This window comes from Onychostoma macrolepis, chromosome 03 (genome assembly GCF_012432095.1).
Source record: "Onychostoma macrolepis isolate SWU-2019 chromosome 03, ASM1243209v1, whole genome shotgun sequence".
NCBI lineage: Eukaryota > Metazoa > Chordata > Actinopteri > Cypriniformes > Cyprinidae > Onychostoma > Onychostoma macrolepis.
In genome coordinates, this window is record NC_081157.1 from 19,152,429 (window position 1) to 19,172,293 (window position 19,865).

Consider the following 19,865-nt stretch of genomic DNA (forward strand, 5'->3'; position numbering starts at 1 on the left):
GGAATAATGTGCCTGGGATGTGTTCAGTCATGTGTAGGACTAGTTCCCTTAGCATGCAACCTGCTGTGCATGTTATTGTGCAGTAAATCTGTGTGTGTGTGTGTGTGTGTGTGTGTGTGTGTGTGTGTGTGTTGTCTCGGCACTCATCAGCTCTGGGACAGTGGCTGTGTTCTGTCAGCACACCTGTGATCTGTTCTGCCACCCAAAGCCCTGCGTTTGCTCATTTACTGCTGAGCTGCTGATCTGCCCCGCTGTGTGCACGCCGCGTGTGATAAGAAGAACTGTGTTTACGTGTTTGTGAGTTGTTGAGGTTAACCTCAGCAGGGTCAGGACATAGTAAACCTACAGATGTGTTTTAAAACATTTCAAGTGTTTAAAAGGACTCATACTATTTATATACACCATGTGCAATATATAGACTTGGCCATCCAGCCTTTTACTACAAGAAAAACAGTACAGATATTTACATTTTCTAAAGAAATCCTGCCACCAAAATGCAAATGTGGTCAATGCTGTTGCTAATGTGTGAGTTGTTGCCAGGGTGTTGCTATATGATTGCTAAGGAGTGTTTGTTAGGGTGTCATTGAGGTATTTTACGTGATTTTAAGAAGCCTAATATGTTACTAAGTGTTGCTTTTTTACTATGTGTTTGAGTGCTTTTAAGTTACTTTGTGGTTTGTAGGTTAATGCCAAGAGGTTGCTAATAAAAGTGGTTGTTGTATGCTTTGCTAAAGTGTTCTAACTGTTTTTTAGGGTGATGCTAAGAGATTGCTTATTGCTAGGTGGTTGCTAGGGTAGTTGAAACGGCAATGCTAACCCTGGGGTACACTTTATACACTTAACTTACACTTAAGTACACAAGAGTACTTATGGAAATAGTATACTTTTAAAAAATATATATACTTAAGTGTGAACCGAATGTAATGTTTTCAGACAATTAACTGCATTCTATTTGCAATTAACTGAAAATGTATTATAGTTTAAATGTAAATTAAATGCAATTAGCTGAACATTAGAGTGGTTTATTGACCCACTTAAGTAGGACTTAAGTGGACTTATATTTAGTGTCTTTAAAATATGGACTGCTGAATGTACTAACAATCATTTATGGTAAACTAATAAAATATACTAGAATGCAATTTCTATAGAAACTTGTGTGTCATGTATTTCAATTTATAAGTGATTATGATGAAGCTGCAATTTAGTGTATTTAAAATATATTTGCTTTAAATGTAATATCAAATAACACACTAGAGTTAAAATTAAAATCAAGTACTTCACATGTACTTTAGTATGTTAGTCAACACATCAAAATAAGTGTCAATCTTTACAGTATGACAAAAGATTAATAAACAAATCAAAATGCACTTTAATTATATCATATTATGTTGTTATTTATATTGTATTATATAGGGCTGCAACAACGAATCGATTAAATCGATAAAAATCGATTACTAAAAGCGTTGGCAACGAATTTCATAATCGATTCGTTGTGTCGCGCGACGCGGAGACGTTTGATTATTAAAAAAAATAAAAATAAAAAACTTTAGTTGAGAGCGCGGAGCGGAGTGAACACACTCAGTCTCTCTCGCGCACGGATGCTAGCAGAGTTTGGCGCCTCATAAATAAAAAAAAAAAGTAAAAAAAAAAAAAAAAAAAAAAACGAGCGGAGGTAGAGGAAAGATACATGGCGGAGGCAGAGAAATCCGTGCGACCCAAGTCATCCAAGGTGTGGGAGCAGGGGCGGCGTTTGCGTATGGCAGTTGCCATACTCTAGCCCAGTCAGGTGCTGTGAAAAATTATCCAAACTTGAGTCGCTTATAATTCGTTTTTATTATTTTAAATCAGAGAGTTTTAAAAATAGTAAACCAATGATAAGCATTAAAATAACTTGTCAGTAAAACTTCGTAACGCCATTGGATCATCGAGCTCTCAGCGAGACCTCGTAACTTCACCCCGCCTCCGTTCAGATTGACGCGCCGCACAGCCTGGAGAAGATGAGATCTCTGCTTTTTCGCAATGCAAGGGTGAATAAATAATTGGTGTTTGAATAGTACAGCGTTTTCTTTACTCAAACACTATGTCAGTAAAGGATAATGTTTTTGTGTGTTTGAAGAGTGGAGCAGAATTAGTTATTTGCTGTCTATATACGTTTTAAATATCCTGTGCATTATGTGCATAAGCGCTTAATTTGAGATTTTGGCCAAGTGTATTAAACAACAAGAAAAACTAAGCGCCCATATAGCTACAATCAAAGTTATATAACCTGTAAAGTTGATGAAAGCATAATGCACTTAATGCACTTATGCACTGCATAACAGTTACAGCCGTTCTAACGACAGACAAAACACCCCCAGATGTAAAGCATACATGTGTATGTTTTTTGTGTTAGTCCATTTTTATTTTATTTTATTATTATTATAACAGCTCAGGGATGTTCAAGGAGCAACATGTTTGTGCACTTTCTAAAGATTTTAGTTCTGTTTTTGAATAAAGGGTTGGAAATGAATGCTTTTAAATCCGATTCATCGATTAATCGAAAAAATAATCGACAGATTAATCGATTATTAAAATAATCGTTAGTTGCAGCCCTAGTATTATATAATATGCACCATAAAGTACAATCTTTAACTTGACATTATTACAAAGAGCACATTTTAAAAGTGTATAATGAAACTTATTCATGAAAGTGTCTGTCTTTAAGGTCGCTTAAGTGGCCTTTTATTTCATGAATATTATATTAAAGTATAGTTTTATACTTTCAAACCTGAACTAGTACACTACACCACAAGTGCTCATTCAATACAATCAATAACACAGCTCTCTTTAACAAGCTGTACAATTTGAGGGATTATTCATTTTGCAAAAACATTAGCAATAATAAACTTCAACATGCTGACTGAGCAGATAAAAACGCTCCATTTCCCATGTGCCCCGTCCGTTCAAGGGGAAACACTGGAGCATCTCAAACACCACCGTCTCACTGTCAGCAAAAAGGAGGCAGACGGAGCGAGAGAGGGAGACATTTAATTAAAACGCACAATTGAGTTCGGTGTCCCGACAGCTTGTTACGCTTTAATAATTCACTGTTCGCTGAGGTCCTGGAGATGTGACGGCTATGTTGTGTAGAACCCTGTTAGGTAATGAGAAGATCTGGTGGCCATTGAGTCGAAATTGAACCCAACAGTGACTCCTGCAATCATGCAGAAACTGGAGCAAGGATGGGAAACGGAGCTCAGCGAGGTTCTGTGACTGGTTTGTGTCAGGGTTTGACAGAGCCTGAGCTCCAGCAGCTAGCGGAGCATCTCTGATAAACACAACTACTCCTAGAGCGGCGACTGATCACATGTATCGAGTTAATGCAAGCTTTAGCATGTTTAAGGGTGCGGCATTTGATATTGACCAGTACTAAATGGACGATTTAGTCAGAGTTGCTTTCCCAGTCTCCTGGCCTACACTAAATCTTCATGGCACATGTAATCTGTGTTGTGTACATTCGGATGACTATAATGCCAACACAAGGTTTTTTATTATCAAATGAAGTATCCCTCAACATTTGAATGGTCTTTTATTGTCAAATGAAGCATTCCTCAACATTTGAATGCCTTAAGAACATGAATGGGTGACCTGGGACTGCCACAACCAACAGGTCAAGCAAGAGGAAGTTCAGATGACAAAAAAGAGAAAGACTTATTTAGTTGTTTGTACAAATGCAAAAAAAGAAGAAATGAAACAGTCTTTGGTCATTACTATGCTGACACATTGACTACAATTAACAGATATGATTTCATCACTTGCAAAATGTCATTGAGGACAGTCTAAAAATCTGAAAAACAAATCAATTCCATGTGCAATGTGAATAAAATGAAAGGACAAATGAACCAATCAAACCCTTGTGAAATTACATATAAAGATGTACTCAAGTCTACTTAAGTGGGTCAAACAGCACTATAAAGTTCAGCTAATTCCATTTAGTATTTAAACTACGTAATACATTTTAGTTTACAGTTAAGTGTTGAAAAACATTACATTCAGTTCACACTTAAGTATATTCTTTTAAAGTATATTATTTCTGTACATTTTAAAAGTAAGCTTCTTTTTCACAAAGGAAACCCTAAACACAAGACTGGCAAAACCTCATGGCTCAAATGCTTGATGTGTTTTTGAAAACCCTTACGGCTCCTCAGACAATAGGTCACTTTGCATGTATTTGCTTTTGCAAAGGCGGGTAAATCCAAACAAAAGTATTGCACTGATGAGCTGCAGTTGATCTAGCCCTATATGGAAACGTCATTTTGAAGTAATCGGATATCTGCATTTCTATGACACAAAGATCAATGTGTAAAGCCAAAACCCTTGAGCTATATGCATGTTACACATACTCTCAAAAATAAAGGATCTTTATTGGTATTGATGATTTCATGAAGAATCTTTAACATCCATGGAACTTTTACATTCCACAAAATATTATTTATAGTGGGTGATTGTTCTTCAGATTATTAGATTGTTTTTAAGATTAGATTATCAGTTTCTTCACACTAAGCAAAAAAAAAAAAAAAGGTTCTTTTAAGAACTGTTACTGTAAGGTTCTTTGGGGAACCTTCAAAAACCTTCTTTTAGAACCTTTATTTTTAAAAGTGTAGTAACCTTTAAGCTTATGTACTTATGTTGTATTTCAAGGAAGTATTTTTATATTCTAGCATTTCTATAAAAGCCCAGGAACACTCTTTATTTAGACAATGGCAAGACAATGAACAGCAAGCTTAATATTTTTATATATTTTTTAATGCTCAAAAAGCTTTTTTGACCCACTTAAGTAGGGCTTAAGTAAATCTATATGTATTTTCATAATTACTTCTGTTGTCTTTGAAATATGGCTAAAGTGTACTGCTAAAGCATTTAAAATGAGCTAAAATAGTTTAATGTAATTTATATTAAAAATTGTGTGTCATGTATTTAATTGTAATTTGTAATTACACATTTGTAATGATGAAGTTGCAATTAGAATATCTACTTCAGTTCAAATAATTAAATTAAAAACTTTTAATTTGACATTATTACAAAGTGCACTTTTAAAACTGTACTTAAGTGTGTTTAGAAAACAGTCTTGAAAGTGTCTCTCTTTAAGTTCACTTAAGTGTCCTTTTATTTTATCTGCAAGGACAGATTTTAAAAATACTTTTAAGATGAAGTACACTACAAGTACACATTTAACACAATTAAGCACACTTCTTTTTTCATAAGGGTAGCTTATATGAGGAAGTTTAATAATCTTTTGAATTACTATACAGATTTCTGTAATGTTATTAAACTTGACTGAATGTTTTATGGTGACACAAACCAACTCTTCTCACAAAACATCATAGAATTAATCAAAACCAGTACTTACTAATGACTGTGCTGTTGTCTTCCCACTAAAAATGAGGTCACTTCCTAGAGAATTATGTCATTAGGAACTGTATTTTGATACTCGAAGGGATTTTACAAAAGACTAACAAAATGAAAAGTAAAATTTTTAAAAAGGACAGAGGAAAATCGAAACTGAAAATGATCAAAACTGTTTTAAACAAAACATGTTTTGTTTGAAATATTTAAAGCTGCAGTCTGCAAGTTTTGCCTCTTTGTCGCCATCTCTGTTTGAAAACCTGGAATTGCAGCTCTGTGCGGAATTATCTTCCTTGCGTTGGCTGTGATCCGGCATGGCTCCAGTGCGGGTGAATCTAATGTTTTGAGGTGAATGCGTGGCAGTCAGTCACTGCACCGGTGTGGATACTGTACTCAGGAATCACAGATTCTAGCCAGGTCTTAGAATATATGACCCAAATAAGATTTTTCACCGTATATTGCCATCTGAACAAGTAAGTAACAAGTCTGCCACACTTGTTCTGAACAGCTGAGGAAAAAAGAATTACAATAAATCGCGCTACCAATGGTCATTAAATCTAACAATTGGTTATCTCATATCACATCTAACCGTGCAAATTATTATTATTGTTATACTTTATTCTCAAATTATTAATGTTAACAACATCAGCATTGCGTGACAATGAGTATCAGCGTGTAGCGTATTAGCGTGTAGATTTCAATTTCTGTACAGTCTAATATCTAATTGTCATACCATTCGAATTTCATGTTAAGAAATTCTTTTAACCCAAAAAGAAAACTATGCTCCCTTTCGAATTGGTTTTCTTTAAAATACAAATCCTGTGTAATGCTAAGGCTATCTGTAATCAGAAGCACATTTAAAACTGGAATACAATATAATTTCATTTCATTCATATGTGTTTCATATAAACACATAATCCTTTCTGGGTTACAATCCGCCATCAAAATGATACATTTAATTATTCCAGCTGCTGTGAGAAAAGGCTATAAATGAACCGCCACCTGTAGGATCCTCACATGCTATAGCCTAGTAGCCGGGAAAACTTGTTTATGTTTACAGACGTGACGTAATGACGCAGTGCCATGCTCAAATTTCCAGCGGAAACCTACCCGTACCACTCAAATTACAAAACATTATTATAAGCTAACCGTTGTGAATGGGGCTAAAGTAAGGTGATAGTTTTGAATACTGGCTGGTTATGTACTTGCTCAAATATTAATTTATGATCATTTTTAAACCAAAAAAGTTACGGACTACAGCTTTAAAGAAAAGAAAAATAAAGAAACTATTAAATTGCCAGTTTTTCATGTTCATGTTTCATGTTGGCAACATCAGCTCAAGCCAAAGTAGTAAAATTATTTGTGTTTACTTATCATGATGTTATGATAGAAATCTTATGATTTCCATATTTTGAATGAAGGCATACATAATGTCCTGCATCAGTGGACTGACCCGTATCAGAGCTGATGTCATTCTCAACCTTGGCTGAGATTTCTCATAATGCATATGTGTCAGCATGTAACCCTACGCAGACATTAAACAATAGCAGCTGACTCGCTGGCCAGAAGCCCACGCTGCATAATGCATGATCCGCCGGCATGCAGAATCCACCCAACCTTTATCTTCCACAACACTTAAAACTTTCATGATGCTCATGCTTTTTCAGGACTCAGGAGAGCCCAAATCGAATCAGATCTGAATAATAATACGGCCTGCAGCAGGTAATCCCCTTTATCCAAATCTGTAATTACTGTTTTTCATCCTTCATAAACCATCTAGCTGAAACAAACACCCTGGAGCTGTGAAATCGCCGCTAACAGTGTGTTATCACGGAGGATGAGGTGCCCATTAAAGATTCAGAGACCTTTAATAAGTAAGACGACCCTGACACTCCTTCCTCGCTATGAGTTTTTGGTGACAATGAAGCGAGGTGCATCAATTATTGACCAGCCGAGAGACAGCAGGCACAAGACGCTGGAACCAGCGCGTCTATCTACGGCCGTCACCCCACCAGACCAGTTAATTGTCACGGCAGGACAAAAGAAATTTGGCCAGCATTACTTATTTACATCATTCTTTTACTGCCATGATTAGATATGCTCATCAAATCTTGCTGGGAAACCCTGGTCGAGTTTCAGATGATAATCCCACCCAGGGTACACCGCCGACTAAAATCCAGAGCATCCGATCTCACCTCTTTCTTGAGGTTTCTTTATGGCCCCCATGCATGACTGAGATGTCAAGTGCTCAGGCCACATCTATTGATAAAATGCATTTGATACTGTTTACCATAGCTTAAGTTAATTACATGGGATTATCATTAAATGTGCATTATAGTCGCACTGAACTGAGGTGACATTGGTGCAGTGGTTAATTATGCATTAGACTGAGCTAGAATGGAGGCGAAAAGCTGCATGACTGTTTAAAATGTGGACTTGACATTTATTTATAAATAGACCTTAATAACGGTAGCCGGCATATTTAATTTACAATGAAAATGAGATGATAAGTGACACATTTATAATACAGTATATCAAGAGAATACCAAAAACTGTAGTGGTTTTTATAAAATAGTGTGTAAAACAGATGATATTTGAATAAATGTGCTAGGGGTACCAAAATGATATCGGGAGACAAATCTCAACAATTATCTGTGAAAATTTCATGATTCCTACTAAGCCTTGCATAATGTTGCGGGTCAAATTTGACCCGAAGTTATTTTTGAGATGTACTGGTAAAATATGATTTTCTTCTTATTTTGTGACTTTTTCTCATTTAGGACCTTGAAGATGCATGCCAAGTTTGGATACTCTGATTGTGAATGTGCATGCAAAATTTTTATTATGATTATGATGTTATGACATATTTCATACTTTCATACTCTGCACAAAACCCAAAATAATTTTGGTATGTCATTTTCTCACCTACCCTCTCCAAGGGTACATTTACATGACAGTCATGTACTGAAAATGGAAATGTTTTTCATTTGTGTTTTTGAACATTTTCGCATACATCTGCAGTTCTGCAAAAGTGACTAAAAACACTATATTATACACGTCAGGCCAATAGAAGGCGATGTCACTTAGTAAAGAAACACTACATGCCTGCGCACATACCTATAGACTGAACATGTAATACGTACGCACAGGACGCCACCATTTTCACAAATTCGTGTTTTTGAAGTTTATACAGAGACGATAATGGTATAATTTTCAAAAACGTGCACTTTGAAAACCTTTTTTTTGTGTTTTAAGGCCCACAAAATGCCATTGTTGTGTAAATAAACGGCCAAAACACATAAAAAGTTTTATGTTTATAGTTGAAAATGGTGTAGTGGAAACAGCCCCCTATGGGTATTTACATTAACGCATTTGGCAGATGCTTTTATCAGAAGAACTTTACACTGTGTTGATGTCGTACATTTTTACAACACCGAGTGAGAATGAAAGGCATTATTATTGTTATATTATGCGCTTTTTACTGTAATGTTTTCTCAGTGGAGAATGAGAGATGAGGTAATCTGATAGCGCTCCATTCAGTCCTCCACCTTTGGAGGAGGTGTGGCTTTGGAGAGTGATTTTGTACGGAGGGTGGGATCTTATGCTTTCAAAGCTAACCTTTCCAAAATTGCCAGCCGTGAGTGGAATTCACTGTCGTAAATATATCACGCAATTACAGTGGCTATACCAAGGTTAGCAAAAAAAACATAATGCTCCAGTATGCAAGAAGGAGACCAGAGGCTGTTTTTTTTAATGGATGTCAATGGAAGAGAGGCTTCACTACGCTGAATAAACTGCTTTTGTGGGAAAACAGCTTATCATTTAATGAATCAACTGCATATCAGCTAATCTTCAAAATACTTGCCGTTAAACATTCATTTTAAATTGTTCTGTTTTTAGAGTTTACACCAAAAAGGACAATTTTGTGACAAATAGGACTCAGTTTTTCTGGTATCAGTAAAGAGTGATAGACTTGCACAACTTTGAGAAAAATTCAAGGATGGCAAGGCTGTAATGTAATTGGTTATCATGGCACATATGCCAATTGGCCATTTGTTGCTGCCACTATCACAGATCAAGCCAGAGACAACAGGTAAGTGAATGAACAGGAATGATTTATTGATAGAATCGGGGAAAAAGATCATCAGGTTCAAAAGCAGTAAGTAGCACTAGAGTCAGTTCAAGGGTTCTTAGCTAAGCACTGAAGGATGTATGTCTTTGCAGGTTCTTTGGAGATTGCTGGCCAGCAACGAGGAAGCACGGAGTAGGAGGATTGTCAGAGGATCTAGGGAATAGTAACACAGGTAAGTAGCATACAAGGAGTCTGGTAAAGTTCATGGATGTGAACGGTAGACCAGACAATGAGTGTTTTTGAGGAGCGTGTTCTTAAAAGGTGGCTTGATTGAACACGGCAGGTGCAGGTAATCAGAATTCAGGTGAGTGTGAGAGACTGCGTGGATTCGCTGACATTACCTCCTCCTCCAGGGGCGGCTCCTGACACCCTCAAGCAGCGACGGGGGCGGCCAAGGCCTCTGGGTGCGGGAAGATTTGGATGGGTGCGATGGAAGTCATCTCATAACATGGAATCAAGGATGTCATCCCAGACCACCCAGGATCGTTCCTCTGGTCCATATCCTTCCCAGTCAACTAAGTACTCAAGCCGGCCACCCTGCCGCCGCGAGTCCAGGATGTCTCTGACCTGATAGACGGATGGTTGGTCCAGGATCTCTCGAGGAGGAGATTCGTCCGGCGTGGTGGATCCTGGTGCAGAAAGAGAGAAGGGTTTATGGAGGGACACGTGAGAGGTGAGGTGAATTCTGTAACTGGGTGGTAGTTGGAGCTGATAGCTGATTGATTCAGAATGCGGCGGCACGACTGGTCTTCAAGGAACCCAACAGAGCCCATGTCACACCTCTCTTTATCTCATTGCATTGGCTACCAATCGCAGCTCGCATCAAGTTCAAGACACTGATGCTTGCTTATAGAACAACCACAGGCTCAGCACCCGCCTACATGCACTCACTATTAAGAATCTACATCCCCTCCAGAAGTCTGAGATCTGCTAGTGAGCGACGCCTCGTGGTACCATCACAAAGAGGCTCAAAATCACTCTCCAGAACATTCTCGTTCACCATTCCTGGCTGGTGGAATGATCTTCCCATATTCGGAGTGCTGGATCCCTGTCAATCTTCAAGCAACAGCTGAAAACTCATCTCTTTCGACACTACTTGACTTCACCTTACACATAAAAAAAAAAAAAACTCTTTCTCCTTATTTATTCCTTCCCTTGCTAGCTTGTACTTATTTAAACAATGCCTGAGACTTGGAGTTACAAGCACTTTGTTTGTCGGATTGCCTCTTCAAGATGAATCGCTTTATGTATTCCCCAATTGTAAGTCGCTTTGGATAAAAGCGTCTGCAAAATGACTAAATGTAAATGTAAATGTGATAGGTGACCTCATTAATCTGCCTCTGTATCTCGAATGGACCGATGTAGCGGGGACCAGCTTCTTGCAGGGCAGGCAGAGACGCAGATCCCGGGTGAACAGCCATACCTTTTCTCCAGGATGGTAAGTGGGAGTGGAGGAATGCCGGGCATCTGCAAATGTCTTGTGCCTCCGCACCGCATGTTGAAGGTGAACGTGAGCTGAGTCCCACACTCTCTCGCTCGGAACCAGTAGTCTACAGCTGGAACCTCCGATGGCTCTCCTGTCCACGGGAAGAGCGGGGGCTGGTAACAGAGTATGCACTGGAATGGCGTGAGGCCAGTGGTGTTCTGCCAGCGGGAGTTCTGTGCATACTCGGCCCAAGGGAGGTAGCAGCTCCAGCTGTGTTGGTCATCCTGACAGTGTGCCCGGAGGTAACGCCCGAGTTTTTGGATCTTACGCTCAGTCTGGCCGTTCGTCTGGAGATGGTAGCCAGAGGACAAGCTCACCGTGACCCCTAACAGCCGGAAGAAGGCTCTCCAGATGCGGGAAATGATTTGTGGACCCCGATCTGAGACGATGTCCTCGGGGATTCCAAAGTTCCTGAAGACATGAATAAACAGACTTTCGGCAATTTCTAGTGCAGTGGGCAGTTCCTTGAGGGGAATTAGTCTGCAGGCCTTCGAGAAATTATCTACTGCTACTAGGATAAAGGTGTGGTTATCAGAGTTGGGGAGGTCTGTCACAAAGTTAATTCCCATGTGAGACCATGGCTGGCATGGTATGGGTAGGGGCACGAGCTTGCCTACGGGAAGGTGACGAGGAGTCTTGGACATGGCACAGACTGAGCAACTCTGGACGTACCTGATGACATCACGGGACATACTGGGCCACCAGTACTGAGCCTGGAGGAGCGAGAGGGTCAGTTGACTGCCTGGATATCCAGAGCCCGGTACATTGTGAACTGAGCCCAGAAGGGATTGATGTTGGGAGATGGGAACATACGTTCTCCCTTCTGGGCCTCCCAGCGGAGCGGATTCGGTTTGAGTGGCGGCATTCGGTTTTGAATGTCCTCGTCGATGTTCCATTGAATCGGGCTGACAATCAGGGCTGGAGGGAGAATCGGTTCTGGGTCAGGTGAATCAGGGGAGTGCAAGTGTGACAGGGCGTCTGCTTTACAGTTGCGATTTCCAGGACGGTAGGTAATGGTAAAGTTGAACCGGGTGAAGAACAAAGCCCAGCGGGCTTGGCGTTGATTGAGCCTCTTGGCGTCTCTGAGATATTGGAGGTTCTTGTGGTCAGTTATGACGGAGAATGGATGGTTAGCTCCCTCCAGCCAATGCCGCCACTCTTCCAGGGCAAGCTTGATGGCGAGTAACTCCCTGTTACTGATATCATAATTTTGCTCTGCTGGGGTCAGTTTCTTGGAGTAGTATGCGCAAGGCTGGAGGTGTGGAGGCTCACCAAATTGCTGGGAAAGCACGACCCAGACTCCGGTGGTGTACACATCAACTTCAACCATGAATGGAGTGTGGGGATCTGGATGGCAAAGTATGGGGGCCGTGCTGAAGGCTGACTTAAGTCCTTCGAAGGCTTTGTGGGAGATGGAATTCCAGGACAGGGATTTGGGCTACCTCTCAGCATGGAGGTTAACGGGCTGTATGTAAACTGAAATCCTTGATGAAACGACGATAAAAGTTAGCAAACCCCAGAAATCACTGAAGCGCCTTCACAGACATTGGAAGAGGCCACTCCTTGACTGCTGTTACCTTCCCCTGGTCCATCTGAATATCCTCTTGGCCGATGATGTAACCGAGGAACTGTACAGTGGGGCGATGGAACTCGCACTTCACCAGCTTGAGGTAGAGATGGTGTTGGCGGAGCCTCTGGAGGACATAACGTAGTACTCATAGTGGCCAGAGGGGGTGATGAATGCCGTCTTCCACTCGTCGCCTTCCCGAATACGAACGAGGTTATATGCGTTCTGCAGGTCCAGCTTGGAGAAGATGCGGGCCCCACGGAATTCCTCGAGAGCAGCGGGGACCAGGGAACGAGGATAAGGGAGTTTCACCGTCTGGGAGTTTAGAGCGCGATAGTCAATGCATGGTCGCAAGCTCCCGTCCTTCTTGCCCACAAAGAAGAAACTTGAAGCCACTGGAGAGGTGGAAGGTCGGATGAATCCCTGGTTAAGAGCCTCCTGGATGTATTCCTCCGTTGCCTTGCGCTCCGAGATGGACAGAGGATAAAATCGACCATTGGCGAGTTTAGCTCCAGGCAGCAAGTCGATTGCACAGTCCCACGGCCGATGAGGTGGTAACTGAGTGGCTGCATGCTTACTGAAGACATCCTGGAACACCTCATAATCAGATGGGATGGTAGGTGTCTCCTGAGGTTCGGGACTTTCGATGAGAGTGGAAGCAATCTGGGCTGTACGTGACTTGTGGAGTGGCCTGGGGAGAGCTGAGAGGCAGCTGTGATGGCAAAATTTGCTCCAGCGATGATGTCATGTCATGATGTCCACCGTGGGTCCCTCCAGTACAAGGTGTAATTGTTGGTGGAAGAGGAGCCCTGGCACAGCCGCAGGAGTTGATCAGACATGCTCTCCTGTAGCAAAGCCAAACACTTCCTTGAAGTGGTTAGAGAAAGCTTCATAGGAATTAATTATGGTACTACTGGCATTCCATATAGCTTTAGCCCACAACAATGCTCTACCAGAGAGGAGAGAAATGAGGAAGGCTACTTTAGCACACTCAGTCGTGAATTTCTGCGGCTGCATCTCAATAAATAACACTACTTCCAAGAGGAAGCCGCCACATCCAGCCGCATCACCCGTATAGGCATGGCCATGGGACTGGCAGAGGCAGATTGAGGAGCAGTGACTGGCATTAGAGTCCCGGAGGGTGTTCACCAGTTCCTCAAGGACCTCTGCGGGAGTGGGAGGCTGGGGATTCATAGAGGTGAATGTCGTTGGGCCGGTCTTCTGTCACAGATCAAGCCAGAGACAACAGGTAAGTGAATGAACAGGAATGATTTATTGATGGAATCGGGGAAGAAGACCGTCAGGAACAAAAGCAGGTGAGTAAGTAGCACTAGGGTCAGTTCAAGGGTTCTTAGCTGAGCACTGAAGGATATATGTCTTTGCAGGTTCGTTGGAGATTGCTGGCCAGCAACGAGGAAGCACGGAGTAGGAGGATCTAGGGAATAGTAACACAAGTAAGTAGCATACAAGGAGTCTGGTAAAGTTCATGGATGTGAACGGTAGACCAGACGATGAGTGACTGTGAGGAGCGTGTTCTTAAAGGTGGCTTGATTGAAGATGGCAGGTGCAGGTAATCAGAATTCAGGTGAGTGTGATCTGGTGTAAGTGGTGGCTGATGATTGTGGTGACAGTGGAGGCAGAGACTGCGTGGATTCGCTGACAGCCATAAAGCAATATGCCCTTTTCACAGATTTTCATGTTATAATACTAAGTTTATAATACTATTATAATAATAAGTTATAATATTGTTAATGTTAAGTTTTAAATATCATCTCTTGTTTAATTTTTTGTAATGTGCAAGAATTTGAAGGTAATATGCACATAAAAAAGCAGACTACCTCTGTCTACTAAATCTGTAGGTGCCTCTCATTTTGCATAGCTCTGCACTATTATATGTCATTTTATAGTATATGTTTATTGAGTGAGGTAATCACACTGTAAAACACAGTAAGACAGTTCATTACGAGTATAACTGTTTAGCGTGCTGGCTAAACATGCTAAAATTAGCAGAAACACATTCAGTAATTTGTGAAAACCATAAAAATGGCTTTTTGCCTTGATTGTGATTTTTCTTCTGTTTCTCCCTCTGCAGCTTGAGACTGTACAGTAGGCCTAATAATACTGCACTGTCACAACTATCCCGCTCTCCCGCCCTTGTCACATGATCCCACTCTACTGCCCAAAGAGTCAGCCTGGACCTGACGTCTCCGATTTCCTTCCTGTTTACAAGTCATGCTTTCTGACCATTTAGGGGTCATGATCTATTGTATCCCTGAATAGTGGTATCTATGACTTTTCCAGCCCATATATCCCAGCAGTGCCACATGCACCTCATTTACAGCTCGAAAGCCACTGTAAGTCGTTTTCTGGGTTTCGAAGGTGTTTGTTTGTTTTTTATTCTCTGTCCATTTATTGATTTATTTGTTCATTCATTTATTCATTCATTTATTATATGTTCATAATCATGTCAGGCATTTCTTTGACAACAGATTATTAATAATTAGTCCTTGCTTAATTAAAAAAATTATAGTTTAATTTATCCAAAATTTTTAAATTCATCAACCATAACTAATAAACACGTATAGATAAAGTGTATTTAATTTAGAACTTTTACATTAATAATTGTATATACAAAAACATATTTAAGGAATGCAATCTAAAAATGGCCTTTGTTTATGCTATCATGGAGGAAGATGACAAGAGTGATGTGGAAAGTTACTGAACTGTCCCTTTAAACTTCACTGGAACAGCTGATGTAAATTTTAATGAAATCTCCTGAGATATCCCACATTTTAGTGGTGTAAGGTGCATGATTTTGAGATTCACAATGCAAAACATGTTATTAATAATGTCTCTCACCACAATATTTAATATTAGAAACAACTTATTGTCATTAATCAGATATGCCGATAGAAAATAAATCAATAAAAAAAAACTGATAATGTCCTGGCAGAAAATTACCAGCACCGTATTCCATTTCCTTCAACCCTAAAATACAATTCCTTCATATTAACATGGTACATTGGGCTGTAACTTTACAGTTGAAAATATTGACAATTTACCGAATAGTTCTTACAGTAAAAATCCAGTTCTCTCTGGATTTTACTGTGAAATCTCTGGAGACAATGTCATTTTCTCTCTTAAACACCACTTGAGTTGAGTTAAGACAAAAACAACCAAGCAAAATTTAGTACAGTATTTTAATGTAAGAAACTGTTGCTGTTTCTGGTAAAATCCTGGCAATATTTTACAGTGCATGTATGTGAAGCAGAATTGCACTCATACACAGGCTGCTAATGTCAGGGTGTGGTGTCTAGTAGTCAACATGCTCGCTCTAATTCTAGGTCCTGTTGTGTAATTCTCAGCTATTAAAGTCTACAGTGAGCTGACTGTTTGGAAAACATGCATTTGTGTAGAAAATGCATCCATACAGAGAGGCTGAATTACAGTAGGTTGAACGTGGTGCGAGAAATCTCCACCAACGATGGATAGCAACAGGAAGGATGACCATAACAAACTAAACATGGGTTAGAGGCCAACAATTGTTAAGCGGCCGTGTAGCAGACACTTTTAAACTAGCGACTTGCAGCAATTAAGGATCAGTTCCTTGAAAGTTTAACCCCTATGCCACATCACCCCAAATACTCAATCAGTTTCAACACTGTAAAAAGTGATAAGTTGACTTAACTTAAAAAAATTGAGGAAACCCGTTGCCTTAAAATTATTAAGTAAATAATAATAAAAAATAAAAAAAAGTTAAGTGAACTTGACAATTCACTTAGCTTATTTTTTTAATTATCATTTACTTAAAAATTTTTAAGGCAACAAGTTTCCTCAGTTTTTTTAATTTGTCAACTTATCACTTTTTACAGTGAAGGTGAAATGCCAGTTGATTTTTTCATATTTTCTAGGATGCAGCATAAACCAATACCACAGTACCGTTATATATTGCTATAATACATTAGTAAATGCATGTTTAAGAGAGACAGTAGAAATTGGAAGATGTTCAATGTAATGTGTGAAAAGTAAACTGCTTAGATTTATGGCAAATCTGTGCGTGTACTTTTTATGGGCAAAACTGTGCGTGCTAACTAATGATTGACAGCAGCCATAGTTATCCTAATAATATTTGCTCACGCATTGTCTTGCACATTGTTTATTCATATTGAATGACACACGTTATGGTAAACCCGATATTATCCATGTAAAGCTCCAAGCTTTTATAATGGGATTCATTTTGTGGGCATATCATTTTACTACAATTTCCGTCTTCAGCAGTGATTAATTAATTGTTTTAGTTAATTTATTATTAATATATATGAATATGTAATTTAACAAATATGTAATTATAATAGAATTATTATTATTATCACTATTTGTTTATTTATTTATTACATGTAAGTCTTGTCTGATTTTGATTAACAATTAATAATATACAATTTTATTCTAATCTTACATATTCTATGCACATTTGGATCTTGCAATCAGAAATGTCATTGATTCTCTGTGTATGGGAATTTTGTGTCACATTTAAATTTCATTTCATGTCATTTTCAATGCTTTTATTTCATTTTAGCTGACACTTTTGGCCAAAGTGGCTTTATCATGTTTATCTACACAAAGTCCTCTTTATTGTGAAGTTTTATTTCCTGAAGTCATTCATCAAACCTCTTTGTTTCATTCACGTGTTCCATGTTTCTATGAAGTGCTACTGTATTTTAAGGCCCTGTGTTCACCTCTTCAATATTTTACGACCAGAATGAAAATAACACAGACAACATTTGAAATATTTTGAGCCATTTATTTATTCACTTCAATAATAATTTTCAAGTAGTTTTACGTTTGGTCAGTGCCCATGTGCGCCCCTCTACATTATTCAAAAATCAAATAAAAACTGCAGTGTGTACTGTATGCGTCTGCCTTGTGTGGACTCTATTGACCAGGGGGTCCCCGGGAGCAAAAACACCTGTGTATCGAGTGGCGGGACTGCTGAATTGAAATGAAATCTGAGTACAAGAGAGGGGAGAGATGTGTACTGATCATTCAGGACAGAACCATCGCCTGGAATTCTGCAAGAGATCAGAGACACAATTCATTCACGTGAGCTGTAAACCTGCAGAAGCTCAAATAAACGACTTACAATCGACAAACAATATAATGTAAGCATGATATGGATATTTAAATTGCAATTACATGAATGTGAGTTAACAGCGTGTGTTCATATGAATAGAAATCAAATGGAAACAATCACAAAACTGTCTGGATCGACTGTGTGTTAATTATGAATGACGGAAATATTATATAAAAGCCATGATTACCATCTGCTCCGATCTTGCCATCGCTGTCATCATCAGCAGCCGATAGGAAACCCTTTGTCTCTTTATCGGTCAGTACACGAGCTCCAGGTGAGAACCGCTGCAAGAAAAACCTGGAAGGACATCAGAAAGAGCATCATCTCGTGTCCCACATCAGACAGTCCTCCTGTCCAGGAAGGAAATGCTTAAAATATTGGTACGCAGACAGAGACAGGATGTATTCAAAGCAGGTGGATAAAGCGTCTTTCTTAATTAAAAGGCCGCAGCTAATCCCTGTCTGTTTTTGAATGCTTAATAATTCATGTGCTTGGAAAGCCAGCCTAGTAAGATAAAAGGCTGAAATCTGTTGTTCTTGCATTGATCCTGTCAATTATCTGCTCTTTGCATGTAGGCTTGTGTGAAAGTTCCTACTTGAGTTCTTCCTCCTCGATGAATCCGCTGGCATCGTTGTCCAAGATGTTAAAGACATTCTTCACTTCCTGAGGGCTTTTCTTTGTCAGACCGCACAGCTGGAAGAACTTTTTGGGGTTGAAGGAGTCAGGAGCTGGAAGAAGACCAATCAAATAACCAATTAAAAACATGGTAAGTGACTGTGAAATCTGACACTGCCATATAAGGAGCAGCTGAAGTCAGACGTTCACAAAAACTTCAAAGCTTCAATTCCTAATCTGCTGATAAGGCACAAACATGCTGCTGATACCGGAGAGACAGTGTCTCCTACACCCTGTTCCAAACAAACTCTTTATGTAAAACCACTGGACTACATAAAAACAAACGACAAGACGTTTCAGTGTTCTTCCAAACACCATCTTCAGTTGTAAAAACACTCTGGCAAAACATACACGTAAGTCACATGACCTACAAACATGTAGAAGTCACATGACTACCAAGTTGTCCACATAGTATGCTTGTCAGATCTGATGGTATTCCCCGCCGCTTACAGTGGTCTCCCTCCTCATCTTGCAGTGAAGCCCCTTGATGTCTCCATACAGCGCCGTGGCATAGTTTCTAAAACAGCATTATATGCATCCCCCTCCTCTTTTTTCAGTGAGCGACGCTCAACCTTCACATACATCGCCTCCTTTACACCTCTTTCAAAACACCTGTCTACTAAGTCCAGGATCCTTACCTCATGCTCATGTTATGATCATGGTCATGTCTCCTACCTTGACAGTCCTTGAGTGCACTGTCGATGGCATCAGCGGAAAGGACAGATGAGAGTGACATGGTTCTGGAGAAAAAAAGAAGAACAGTTTTTAAATAATTCATTGATTTTTACAAGCAGCAGCCATACATAATATAATATAATATGCAGTTCATTTTAATACACGAACCAGGCTGGGCTACATTTAAATAAATCTTGCTTGGTTAAAAAAGTATATAAAACAAATAAATAAAAATCGACTAAAGATACAGATTGACACAAGTTCAACTAAGTTGCTGGCATAGATAGATAGATATATTAGGATATATTAGCATTCTAGTGCATTTTTATCAAATAAAACTTTCATATGCATGCTTTTTCAATGCAATTTTCATTATAAAAACTCGTATATGCATGTATTTGAATGCTATTTTTATTAAAGGAGTCATATACATGCAGCGTTGGTGAGGATAATTCTTATAAAACAAACCTAAAGCAGTACGCAATGTGCTGCTAAACACAAAAAGAGATTCCCTGATTCGCTGGCAAAGAGCAGGCACTTACCTCAGTGAAGTTCTCCCGGCAGGCGAGTCAACAGAAGTAAGGCTGAGTGGTGACTGCGAGTCTGTCCAGGTGCGATTTATATAGATCTGAAGGCAGTGACAATGGGTAATTCTTGAGTTACCTGTCTGTGGATCAAATTCTAACTGCCAGGCCCTGGCTCAAATTACTTACCTAACTAATTAACCTGTACTATTTATATCTGTTTGACTTATGTGTGTGTGTGTGTGTGGGCCAGCCCTCAGACATCTGTGACGCCCTTGTAAAAGGCAAAT

At 39.5% G+C, this 19,865-nt stretch overlaps 1 protein-coding gene across 1 annotated transcript; it reads right to left on the reverse strand.

Moving 5' to 3' along the window:
- Positions 1 to 17,435: 17,435 nt before the first annotated feature.
- pvalb8 (parvalbumin 8) lies at positions 17,436 to 19,620 on the reverse strand. The gene is made up of 5 exons (XM_058770200.1): positions 19,594 to 19,620; positions 19,052 to 19,116; positions 18,297 to 18,429; positions 17,889 to 17,998; positions 17,436 to 17,639 (listed from the first exon to the last, which is right to left on the reverse strand). The coding sequence occupies exons 2-5, from the start codon at positions 19,110 to 19,112 to the stop codon at positions 17,614 to 17,616; spliced, it is 330 nt and encodes a 109-aa protein (XP_058626183.1). The 5' UTR covers positions 19,113 to 19,116; positions 19,594 to 19,620; the 3' UTR covers positions 17,436 to 17,613.
- Between the last annotated feature and the right edge of the window lie 245 nt (positions 19,621 to 19,865).